At 31.5% G+C, this 13,154-nt stretch overlaps 1 protein-coding gene across 1 annotated transcript in view; it reads left to right on the top strand.

Moving 5' to 3' along the window:
• Nucleotides 1-13,154, top strand: part of KLHL1 (kelch like family member 1) — a 240,105-nt gene that overhangs the window by 191,906 nt on the left and 35,045 nt on the right. The window contains exon 7 of the mRNA XM_074564447.1: nucleotides 790-1,014. Within this exon, the coding sequence (XP_074420548.1) occupies nucleotides 790-1,014 (225 nt within the window). The remainder of the gene's footprint in view (nucleotides 1-789; nucleotides 1,015-13,154) is intronic.

Raw genomic sequence — 13,154 nt, forward strand, 5'->3', positions numbered from 1 at the left:
CTTGTCATGCAAACACTCTGTTTTTATTAATAAACTCTTCATTTTGTATTTTATCTTTAATTAATTAAGTTAATTCTAACAGCAGAAGCTTCTTAATGACTTTTTCATCATTAACTGGTAAGTTATTTTATACATAATGCTCTTCATAGCTTTTGGGTTCATCTCTGAAAATAAATCAAATTACTAAGTTCAGAAAGAAATGGTTTTGACTGTATATGGAAACATGCTTTAAATATTTTGTTTGAGATTTTAAGTACAGCATTCTGTACTTCCATCAGAAATATGTCTGAAAAAAACTACACATGGGTACCTAAAATAAGAAAGAAAATATGAACCCAAATTAAAATACAAGTTCTAATCTTTGATGAAAATATGATGTAATTTCACAGGCTTTTTTTACACTTTATGGAAGACTGGAATCAAGTGTAACAAGATAAGTTATCTTAGATAGTTATGCCACTGAACTGCAAAAAATGATCATAAAGTTAGAGCATACTGTGATTCAGACTTGCGGTACTTTTTAGTAGGAGCCATTTAAGTTTGGGGTTTTTTTCACTTTTATTAGCTGGGGGGGGAAAGGTAATATATATACATGTATATGTACACACACATATTCCAGGGACTACTTTATCTAAAGAAACAGAAAGGGTTTGTCAAGATGTTGGAAGTAATCAGAAAATAATATTAAAGTTTTGACACTTTCAGGAAAAAAAAAAAAGAAAAAAAAGGGAGCCAATGCCAATTTTGTATACATTTTTTATACATTATCCTATTATTATGTCTCATCAGGTGCTACAACTATTGAAAAGTATGATCTCAGAACAAATATATGGATCCAGGCTGGAGTGATGAATGGCAGGAGACTTCAGTTTGGTGTTGCTGTCATCGATGACAAGCTGTTTGTCATTGGAGGCCGGGATGGCTTAAAGACATTAAACACTGTTGAATGTTACAATCCAAAGACCAAAGCTTGGACTGTGTTACCCCCAATGTCAACACATAGGCATGGCTTAGGTAAGTAAAAAAAAATGTTTTAAAAAGACATCACATTTTTCAGATATGTAATTTTTAATGGAAAACTCAGTATTTTCAAGCTATCATAGCACTTTAAACCGTAACAATAACTGACTGCATTGTTCTTGTTAGATCACTAAGAATATATAGAAGGTTTTTATTACTTACCAAAGTAATACTGGGAAAAAGAAAAAAAAAAAACCACAAACAACACCATACAGAAAAGGCAGAGGAACAGGGAAAGAAACCCTGAAACTTACACAAGTTAGAGACAAAATTCAGGTTTGTATGCACTGATTTTGAAAAATGACATCTTTATTTATCAAGCAATCAGGTATTATTTATTTTTAATCAAGTCATTATGTGTTTTCATTTATCCGGTATGATAGGAAATAAAGGGTATAAACACAGTGTCAGTGATAGGCTGATGGACTTTACAAAGTATTTTTAGCAATAGTTTAATCATGACTGAGGGCGTATTTTCCCATAGGCTGCTTTCAGATAAGTTGGTTTTTGTTTTGTTTTGTTTTGTTTTGTTAATAGTATTATCCATATCACTGTGAGCATTAATCAAGTCACATTGCATCTCTGTTCTCTGCTCAAAGAAATATACATTTCATGGTTTTTTTAAATTATTTTCTAAATTAAGCAAAAGGTAGTTATGTTGTTTCCTCGGGGGAAAAAAAAAAAAAAAGAAAAAAGTAGCCTTTCTACTATGTATCTAGAGTAGAAAAAAAGCTCCAATTTATTCAATTACATAAATAATTTTGTGATGTTTCAAAAAATACCCTTTTTTATTCTTAACTGTAGAGTGACAAGATTTTCTTACTTAAAGAAAGGAATGTAGAATCTATGGGACATACTCATCAGACTATAACTTGTATAAGGTATAGAAAACTGAACTGTTCATTATCTGTTCTGCTAAAGTCACCTGGTGTGATAGAATCATTACGATGTCATGAAAAATAGAAATGGAAAAGACATGCTAGGTTATCGTGTCCATTCCCCTGAGTTACAACCAGTAACAACCTAGTGTACTGTATCAATGTCTCACAGAATGAAGTTGGTTTTTTCCCCCCTGCCATTTTACACATATCATAATTTGCATTTGTACAGTGGCTGGCAGAATGCATTTTTGCTATTAAACATGTCTTACAATAACAAATAGTGATCGGAAACTGTCAAATGGCATCATGACACTAAATAGCTCTGTGATTTGGAATTGTTCCCTAATTTTAAATTTAATTATAATACTGCAGAAATACATGTAATTTTTTTTTTTTTAACCAGTGTTCCAGAATTTTACAGAATCTGTTATTAGTTTCAATACTGTTCCCAAAGGTGGTAAAAATGCAACAACTTCAGCTATAACACAGCATAGTATTAATAAAACATATTAGGGAATGCTTGATAGAGAAAAAACTTTTCCCAGTGACAAGAGAAATGGAGCCATGATTGAAAACCCTTTGTGATTAGTTCAAAAATATATATAATTTTGGACTGATAATTCTACAGATGCTTTTGTTCAATAGATTTAAAAAATACCTTTATAGTTTAAATGAATTTAAATCATTTAATTTAAATGAAGATGTTCAGGAATGTTGAGGCTATGACTGGAGAAAAACTGGTGTATTTTCTACAGGAGAAAAAAGGGAACACATGAGGCGTTTGACCACTTGAGGTTTTTTCGGGTTGTGTGGGCTCACTTTTGAATTTTTATATTGAGGAAATATATATATATAAATATATAATTTTTTTGTAAACAGCATGTAAAATGAGGTAAGAAGTATAAACTGGGATTTTATTGGTGATGGTGAAAATGATTAAATGAAGTTGTTTGGGAAGCAGTAGAGATGTGCTCTTTTTCTTTATTTGGAATTGTGTAAGAGTTGTGATATATTATTTTCTGAGAAGCTCATTAGCTCATTAGAATTAAATTGCTTTTTTTTTGTTTGAATATTTTTCCCATTAAAATATTTTTAAATTATTTTAGTATTATTTTAGTTATTATCGTTTAGTAATTATAACGTTATTGTTTCAGTAAATGCCCTTTGTAATGAGAAATTAATCTGCAGTAAGAAATCTTTTATTTGTTTTCTAAAATATATGTTATTTTATATCCATGTAGTGATAACGCTAAAGTTGTTTGAATTGCATTTTGTACACAAGATTAGAAATAGGCACCCATCCTTTAGACCGATGTCTTTTTTTTGACATCAGTAAAAAAAAATCAGATGTACCTCCTTTGTAACTAAAGTCACAATCAGGTAGTACACTTTACTCTTTCTTCGTATAATCTTCAGTAGAAGTATGCGTGTAGAAGTTGATATATGTAGAAATGAGAAATGAGAAAATGAAAACTGACCGGTCTTGTAGTGAAGTGTAGGAAGTCATATGTTAGGCAGTTTCAGTGCTGTCAATGGAAAATGAGTGGAAGCTATGGTAGTGGTAGTGTCTGGAATTAGTGGTGCTAAAGCACAAAAAATAAAGGGTAGACTATGGGATCCAAAACTATTCTTTCAGCCAACGGTGATTCTAATATCCCTGTCAAGTAGGCCATAAAACAGTATGGAATATGAAAGAGTAATAAGAAGCCAGAAAGGCAGTGGAAAGCACCAATGAAATGTGGGGAAGGTGAAACCAGAGAAAAAGAAAGACCATATCAAGAACCACAGAGAGAAGGCAGAAAGAGACTGAAAGAACAAAGAAGAAAAAAAACGTAAACCAGGTTGTGGATTATAAATTCAGCAAATAAATGGAAAAAGTGGGTACAGAATTGCTTCATAAAAGGACATGATAGGCTACATAGAGGAGGAGGAGGAGGAAGAGAGAAAATAGATAATGAATGACAGACTAAATTTAAACTTTAAATGTAAAATCCAGCAGAACCATTGTTTAAAAAAAAAAAATAAAGGAAGGAACCAAACAAAAAAGTGATACTCAGCTTGTCTTTCCAAAGTGAGAAAATGAGGTTTCCATTATAGTTAAGGGAGAAGGGCACTCTTTTCAGGTTGGTGTCCTAAATTGCCTTGCCCTTTCGATGAACTATGTGAAGAGTGTCTAAGCTCTTATTCTAGGTGAGATTTACACTGTTTGCTAAACCTAGACTTGGGTTTTGGATTTTGTCTTTGTAAATATACTGATATCACTGTCCATAGTCAAACATGTATTTGGTATTTGCAAGATTATCAGTTTGCTAAGAAGGATAACAGGCATGGTATTATCTAACAAACTCCTGTTCAGCTTAGAGTTGAGGGAGGTTACATATTTTTCCTCTTCCTCTCTTGGAAGAGAGAATTTTGCCGGCTGGAATTGTCCGAGTGAAAACACTATAAATGCTATAAAAATATTTGTTGCTTATGGGAAAGCCTCAGAGTTATTTATATAGCATATAGGCCTAAGGTAGATAGAATTCACTCTACCCAGAGTGAATGGTCCCAGAGTCATGGCTCTGAACCATTGTTCTGAACCAGCTAAATATGTAATGTAAATGTATTCTTAAGGACCTAAGAGTGGATACCTGCCTATAATATGATCATCATGAAGTTGGTATGTGCAGAAATTAATATCTAATAGAATAAGTTCAAGAATCAGAAGTAGAAAGAAAATACAGGAAGTTAGGGAGTTGTAGGATAAAATATCCCAGAACATCTTTGATACTGATGTCAAAAATGTCAAATGTGTTTGCACAAACTTCTGTTTCTATATTTCACTGAGAGAGGATGCCAGCCAGGTTCTTAGACCCAGCTTGATTTCCCACTTCCATGTTTACTGCTCTAGAATCCAACACATGAGGCAGAGGGAAGAAAAAGAAAATATTAGGTGGGAAAAAATAGTGACAACTCTGTAACTTTGAAGTAGTAATGAGAACTGTTAATGAAGGAAAGGATTGTGGAGAAACTGAAGTATCAGTTAAAAAGCTGGTAAATTACATAATAAAGGGAACAGTTAAAATCAGAGCTAACAAATCCAAAATAAGATAGGACTTTCTATTGACTTTGGCCCAAATCAAAGACATGATTTCCCTCTTTTTGATCCATAAAAAATAATGGTACATAAATGCATATATATGCATATCAATTCAAATATATATGATACATGTATATATATGTCCATATGTATCATCTATATCATAATTTTCCTGTGTGTATGTATATATATACACACACATATCTGCTTAGTCTAATCTTATTGCAGTTTTGTTTTTTTTTTTTTCCTGTGGACGTTGTGATTCGTAACACTATCAGTGCTTTGGTCCATAATATAGAACTAGTTGCATTTTTCAGCTTGTAAATTATAAACTACCTTCAACTTCACCAGAAAGTAAGTTACACCAATTTACCTAAACTAGAAGCATTTATTTATTTCCAGATTTGTGTGCCTTGTAGAAAAGCTGTGTGTCCTTTCCTTGCATTGTCAGCAGTTATAATGTATGCAAAGTCCAAGCATGAAGAATTTTAACTGATAGCTGAATTCCAAATGCAGCTGTGTACTTAAGTCATCACATTCCTGAAACTGATAACAATAGGGAAGTTTGAATGTTTATTGAATACTTCATATCTCTTAGTAATTTTACTTTGCATAGAGGACCCGTTTTTTGAAGTAATACAAAAGCTTAAAGTCAATTCATCTAAATATTTTCCTCTGCACTTTAAGTACAAGATACTGAATAAAGTAATATTTCCTAAATTATGAGGTGCAATTAACTTTTTATGGATGTAAATTTGCATTAAATGCTACTGACAAAAATGACAATTGAAAACACTGACATGAATCAAAGTGGAAATTTGCAATACAGGCATGGACCTATAGATTTACAGAACTATTGTGATTCTTTAAAAGGACTATAAATATTAAAATTTACAGATAATATAAATGCGGTTAAATGTCTTATGAGTTTTAAGAATAATAAATGTTACATAAAATTTAATAAAGTTAATTGCTTAACCAGCAAGATATTTTTGGTTGGTTTTTTTTGGGGGGGAAAGGAAGCTTATTTTCCTTTGTCTCAATCACCATGAATTATCTAATAATGATAATTAAATTCTGCCTATTCAAAGACCAATTTTTAAGATTTCTTGAACTTTAAAGAAAATATTTTTCTGTTCATTCTGAAAAAGTTCTAGAAATGCTAGGCCTAATTATCATAATTTCACTCAGATTATTATTTCTAGCAATTTCCTATATTCCATAGAAATTCATGTGCAGACTTGGAAATGGCAGAGTTGAGTCATGAAATCACCGTTAATGAAATAAGAGTGAAAAATCTTCAGATCTTTTGATTATTTATGCCATTTAAAGTTCTTAAGATGGAAATCTACTGTTAATACAAAAAAATCAATTACTTGGTAGTAGATCATTTTACTGAATCTTTCATATTCATTAAGACAGCATTTATTATATACTAATTTTAGTCCTTATTAACCATTAAGAATATTCTCACTTTTTCTGTCTTTATTTTAATCACTGTCCATAACTGTCAGAGATAAAGTGTGTTAAATCAACATGTCATGGGAACATAGTGTAATATTTTCTTTATCAGAAAGTGCTTAAAGAACTCATTCACCAGGATAAATGCATAATCCTTATTGCCGATTTGTCATGACCGTTACTTACTGATGGGTCAACAAAATAAGATTCTGACTATTAATAAAGAAAATCAGGACTGAAGTGCAAATTAATGTAAATTTAACTTTATGTTTTCGTTGATGCAAAATGTCACAAAAGTTTATCTCCTGCATAATTAATTCATCTTGGCTTTGATTTTGTTCTTACTAAATGGCAAATCTCAGAAGGAAAATACACGTATAAATATGAAGACATTAATCAATCTAATCCTATAACTTTTTTAAAAAATTAAATGATAACGTAAAAAATACTTTAACTACTTTTAGAATTGTTTCATTTTTGTCTGTTTCAATGATTTAAAATTAATAAGAAGCTTTCAAAATAATTTTTAGATTTTCAAAAAACTAAATTAAAAAAATTACTCCTTAACAAATATTTTTAACTTCTGTGATGGCTTAAGGCTTATTTACAAACTCTGTCTACAGTTTTAGAGAACTAGGAATTCAGGGTAGGATTCATCCTTTGAAGTAGGAATATGTAACAACTGAGGTGACATATTCATGTTTCCATTAAAAAAAAAGCAAAAAATAAAAAGTGTGTTTTGGATTAAACAATTTGTGCCTGCCTTGGAAGCAGTTTCTGCCTCTCAAGGGACAATGAAGATTATTGAGAATAAAAAAAGCCTACATCAGTTTTGTCCATATTGGAAGTTGATTGTAAATCTATTGTCATGGTTTTTACTACTGGGAAAAAAAACAACATTAAAAGCTAACTATATTTTTTATGTTCTATTTTATTTATATCACTGTATTAATATATAAAAGGAAGGTACTTCTTGTGCAATTTACAAAAAACATCTTGATCTGCTGGATAGTTCGTTCTTACAGTCATTTCAGTAATAGTCTGTCATGTTTGCCATGTAAGGGTAATTATGCTGCTACTGTCCAACTGAAAGATCATTTTGCAATTTACAACATGTTCATGAACTCCTCATTAGGTTAGAGTGAATATGTTGCTGTTTGTTCACTGCTTTTTGGGTGAATATTAGATAATATTATTGCTAGCAATCACAGTTCACTCATTTCATAAAATGACAAGAATGCAACAAATAATAAAAAGGAGTGAATTGTTAAGGAAGTTTAGTCTAGAACTGGGATGTTTTCCATGATTTAATATAATCCTTTAACTTTTAATGTATTTATTTTTTTTTAAATCTCAATGTCACTTCTGAAAATAAAAAAAAATTCCCCTCCAAAATGGGAAATAATCTAGCCGTTATATACATCCTCAATCTTAAAAAACAACATGGGTGATATTATTTTAACTAAATGTATGTATCTGCATCTGAGTGAATTCCCTTTATGGCAAAAGAGGCAAAATAAATGACTCAGAGATGGATGTCATTTTAACCTAATATATGCTAGGGTAAGAGGTCAAAAATTAAAGGACAAGCATAAACAAGGATCCATATATCATATTAAAACTAATAGCTTTAATCAGTTATACAGAAAATAAATGTTGGCCCATGCAAAAAAGGAGAGTTCTTTAAAAAAAATTCTCCTTTATAGGCATATTTTTATGTTGTTTTATGTGCTAGCAAACTATAAGAAAATTTGCAAAATTACAATTAAGTATAAATAAAAATATGTTTCAGTGTAGGTAGATTAAGTAGATTCCATTTTGGATTTGTTAATTTCACAACTGAATTAATGTAGAATTCTCTGTGGAAAAAAATAATAAAAAAGCTAATTGTAACTCTGGTAAAGCCAAGATAATTTAGCTTCCACTAATGAGTTGCACTAGAACTTCTAAAAAGAAATCCAGTGATGAGGTACTGAGTATTTATACATGTGTATATGTATGATTTGAGAGATGTCGAAAATAAGTATTCTTGAAAAAACTGTTTAAGACACAAAACTGAATCCAAAACCACAGTAAATTTGTAGGAAAACTTATACGTAAATAAAACAATTTATTGAAGTATGTAGTATCTAAAGGTTAGAGGTAACATAGTAGATAGTACTAAAGGAAACACCAGTTCAGTACTTCCTGGCAGAATTATTCATTCATAAATTTGGAATAAATAAATAGATAGATAGATAGATAGATAGATAGATAGATAGATAGATAGATAGATAAAATCAATTTATTTTTCATAATAAGAATAAAATATTGTCAAATAAAATGTTGTCATGAAGCAAATTTTTTTAATTCCTTTGTTTTCACTTGATGAAATAAAGAAAAAAGTCCTATTTTAAGCAATAAATGTATAAAATTTCAGCAGATTTTAAAAATATATATTCAGTGTGAATACCAGACAAGGTTTCAGATACAAGAGACCTTAACAGATCCATAATAGGAAAACAATATCTGATCACACTGAAACAAGTGAAGGAGAAACCAAAGGTATCAAATAGGTTGATATCACAAATTTATGGTTAACAGGTCATTACAATAAAAATCATGCAAATTAAAGATGCATTTTACGAGGTAAATATGGAGAGTGATCACCTTGCTTCATTTTATGCCAAATAAACTTTGTTTGGAAACAAACCTTTAAAGAATGGGTGTTACTAACACATTTTTAAACACTTTGACTAGGAGAACACAGGCTAGAGGATTCATGAGCAGAGTAGATCAAATACACTGCAATGTAGCAAACCCCATTATTGTATAGGTGTCTGAATTTTCCCTTTTTCATAAAACATTGTGAAACATAGATTACTGCTTGTTCAACACTGAAAATCTAATGATGAATGGTACCACTCCTTAGATCTAGAATGAAGGATAAACTTTCAAGTCACTGAGAGTTTAACTTTCATCTTCTGTTTTAAAAATCTTTGCTGTGGCAGTTAGCCAATGATGTTATTTTAGATAGTGCTCAAGCCCCAATAAATACATGTTTGTCTATGGAATTGCAATCTATCAAAACAGCATTCAAGGCAAAACAGAAACTATTAAAGTAGAATAGGAATATAAATAAAATCTTGATACAGCCTTAACTGTTACATCCATGGTAACTGTAAAATAAACTAGAAACGTAGAGAATAAAGAGGATCCTTTTTCTTCTTTCTTTGCTAGATTGCAGGATAACACCTTCTTTTTATTTACCACCATTTCTGGGCTACAGAGGAGGTAAAAATGGAAAATTCATGTCTTCAATTAAGAGACAAATAAAAATAAGTAGGGAAGTGTTTTGTTGTGGGGTGTTTTGGTTGTGGGTTTTTTGGGTTTTTTTAGTTATAGCAAAATAATTCCAAATTTTATGTATATTGTGTGTATGTAGAGGAAACCACTATGAGGCGAGAACAAAGTACAAAGGAGAATAAACAGATGCATGAGAATCTGAGATTCTATTATGGATATGAGAGCAGATACGAACTTCAGGGTCCTTATGGACAAGAGGCTGAGATGAAAGACTGGAAGAAAGAAATGTCAGTAAAATGATAATTAAGTTAGCATTGAAACCAACAAACTGACTGTATAGTAGCTTATACCCTGTTGGTATGATAAACATGTAATTATTTAATTCATTTTCCGAAAAGTGCATAAGCACACCAACTATTTATAAAGAAAAGATTTCTTGAAACACATAGTCATATTTATTACAGAATGTTTGCTACAGTGTGAAAAGCTACAACACGGGGTAAAGGAGATTTTTCCAGATATTAGTTTGTTAGAACATAATGATATCTGTGATTTGCTCATTGCACGTTGTTTGTTCTAAAACAATCAGCCTGAAAATAATACAGCCCTTCATAGAACCACACATGAATAGCACCCACCAAATTCTACTGCATTAGGAAATGACATACCATATTTCCAGATGTATGCAGCTCAATTTTGCTTATTTAGATGCTCTGAGCAAATGACCATGATGTCTGTTCAAATCAAGCTTAAATCAACATAGATGTGAGTTTAATGCATTCTATACATGTCAAATCTGTGGTATATACTACTCATGAAGGAAATCTGCTATGCTTTTGGACCTTGACATATTGTCATAAACAGTACTTTCAGACATGAAGAACACATTCATGTATTATCCATGTGCTTTATGAGTACAAAGCAAAATGTCCACTACTGCTCTATTTGTGTAACATGAAGAAACACTTTCCACCTTTAATCTATCCCTTTTTCATTTACATTCTTGTACAAAAGATTATTCACTAGCATTCATATAACAGTGTGACTGAAATGGAAAACAGAACAGCTCAAAGAGAAAGACTCACATCATGTGTCTCAGAAAGTTTCTTGGAGTCAATAACTTGTTGGAAATGTCTTGCTTTTCTGCAATGGTAAATCTTTCTGGGTACAACAGTGTCTCACAAGGCAGCGCTGTGGCAGAGATCTGTGCTCTCCCTCATAGGTGGTGATATCTGTGTGCAGGCACAGACTTAAAAAAACAACAAAAACCAAACACAAAACAAACCAACCAACCAACCAACCAGAAACCTAAAAAAACCCCAAAATAAACAAAACCAAAACTGCCAACCAAACCCCCCAAACTTATAACCACTTAAGCATTAAGGAGAGTGGAATAGTTCTGCAACAGGCTTAGCTACTCCATGTAGTTAAATTATTGTTACTTTTTAATGTTGAAATCTCGGGGGAAATATGTCATTCTAGCTTTCACTCTTTGTTGACAGAAGATCTGAGACTTTTAAAGTATTTTCTCCGCAATGTTAATTTGCATGTATATTAGATTTTTGCTCTGGATTTTTCTCTTAATCATCGGGAGCATTATAGGGATATGTTTTTCTGAATTATTAAGTACCTTGTCATTGTACCTTGTACTCTTACTAAGTAGTAGACCATGACCCAATTCACTAAAGAGCTACAAGTCATAATGGCAACACTTATAATAATTTCTAAGTCAGGTTCTCAGGATAATAGCGTGGCAGAGTTGAGAATCTGGTGTCTTATCTACAAAACCGAATGTAAATAAAGAGGCGGCAGGCAGATCTTTACTTCTGTAAATTTGCATTATATTAACATGTCAGTATAATATCTTCTGGCCCAAGAGGGCAAGGGTATTTTTATAATTCTTTTAATCAGCCTTGATTCCTGCTTGTGAATAAACATAGGAAGAGGTATTTTCAACAATGTACCACTGAATATGGAGGTGTAGGTCAGGTGTAATTCTCCAGTTTATCACACACTAAATTCCCAGCTTGGCCTATGGCAGTCCTACATGCAGCATCCAAAGAACTATACTTGTATTTCACACACAGTTAAGATTATGGTTGCGAACGTTAAATACCAGGTTCAATTAATTGAATCATAATTTAAAACAAATTGGACTTTAGCATCATTACTTTTCTTTATGTTGACACCAGTAGCATGGCAGAAAAACAGTTTAAGACTTAAAGAGGGTGATAACAGAGTAAGGAAAAGCAGCAATATTAGTTACAATTAATACAGAATTGCTTTTGTGGATGTTGGTGAGAAAGGAAATTGTTAGAAATTTACAGCTACCTTCAAACTAAATAAAATCAGAGCTTAAACTGGTGGAGTAAAGTCTGGGTGTTCCTTAATCAAGTTTAATACTTGGATAACAAGTCACTGATTTATTTGTCTCCTCACCTTCAATGTCATGATACAGTATATGTCTGCCCTCTTCTTAAAAGGTAAATAACTTATTTAAAAAATTAATTGTTGGATACAAGTTTATCTTTCTTTTTATCTTCCCCTTATTTGTGCTTCTACAAATATCAAAATGCAGAGACTACAGTAAAGCTAACACCATAGATAATTTTTTCTTTGCCATTTTGTATCCAAAAGTGGCAGTATATATTTCCTGTTATTTTATAAAAACTGTCACTTTTTAAAATTCCACTGTTTGAAATCAGGTCTATCAAGCTGATACGAAAAGCTAGAGTTAGAAATATGATATGCAGTGTTCGATTATTTTGTAACAACACAGAAAAGCAATTTAAAAATCCCATTCCGATCTCCAAGTATAAATAATTGAAACTATACAGATCTCAGCACCTAATTAGACATAATAGGTTTTTTGCTGCATAGCTTTATGAAGGTAATCAAAAGGAAAATGCCTGCCATTGCACACTAGACAATATTCATTTTTAGATCTCATTTAGCTAAAAAATAACACTATTTGCTTTCATAAATCTCCAAGTCTGAATGCTTAGAAGAATTATTTTCCAGGTAGAAAAAGTTGTTCTTCCTAGGATATGGTAACTAACATGGTACTGCAACTTATTGCTTCTTTCTTGTACTTTGGGTTTTTGTGGGGTTTTTTGTTTGTTTGTTTGGGTTTTTTTTCTGTGTGTACAATTTGACTGCAAAAGTAGTTTAGGTTTGGGTTATTTTTTTAGTTGAGGCATCTGCCAGTTTCAGATTGTACTGATGAACAGCACTACGTTGAGACACAATTTAGCTAGGATACTTTTTAATCAAGACCATAAATACTCTCCAAAAAGTATCTTTATTACAGAGAATAAATTTTAATAGGTACTGACTTCTGTATGGCTGAATAAATAACAAACATCAAGTTATTAAGGTTTTCATCATTTTCAGGGAAATATTAAGATTTTTTTCCACTGTATTTT

This window comes from Larus michahellis, chromosome 1 (assembly GCF_964199755.1).
Source record: "Larus michahellis chromosome 1, bLarMic1.1, whole genome shotgun sequence".
Classification (NCBI taxonomy): domain Eukaryota; kingdom Metazoa; phylum Chordata; class Aves; order Charadriiformes; family Laridae; genus Larus; species Larus michahellis.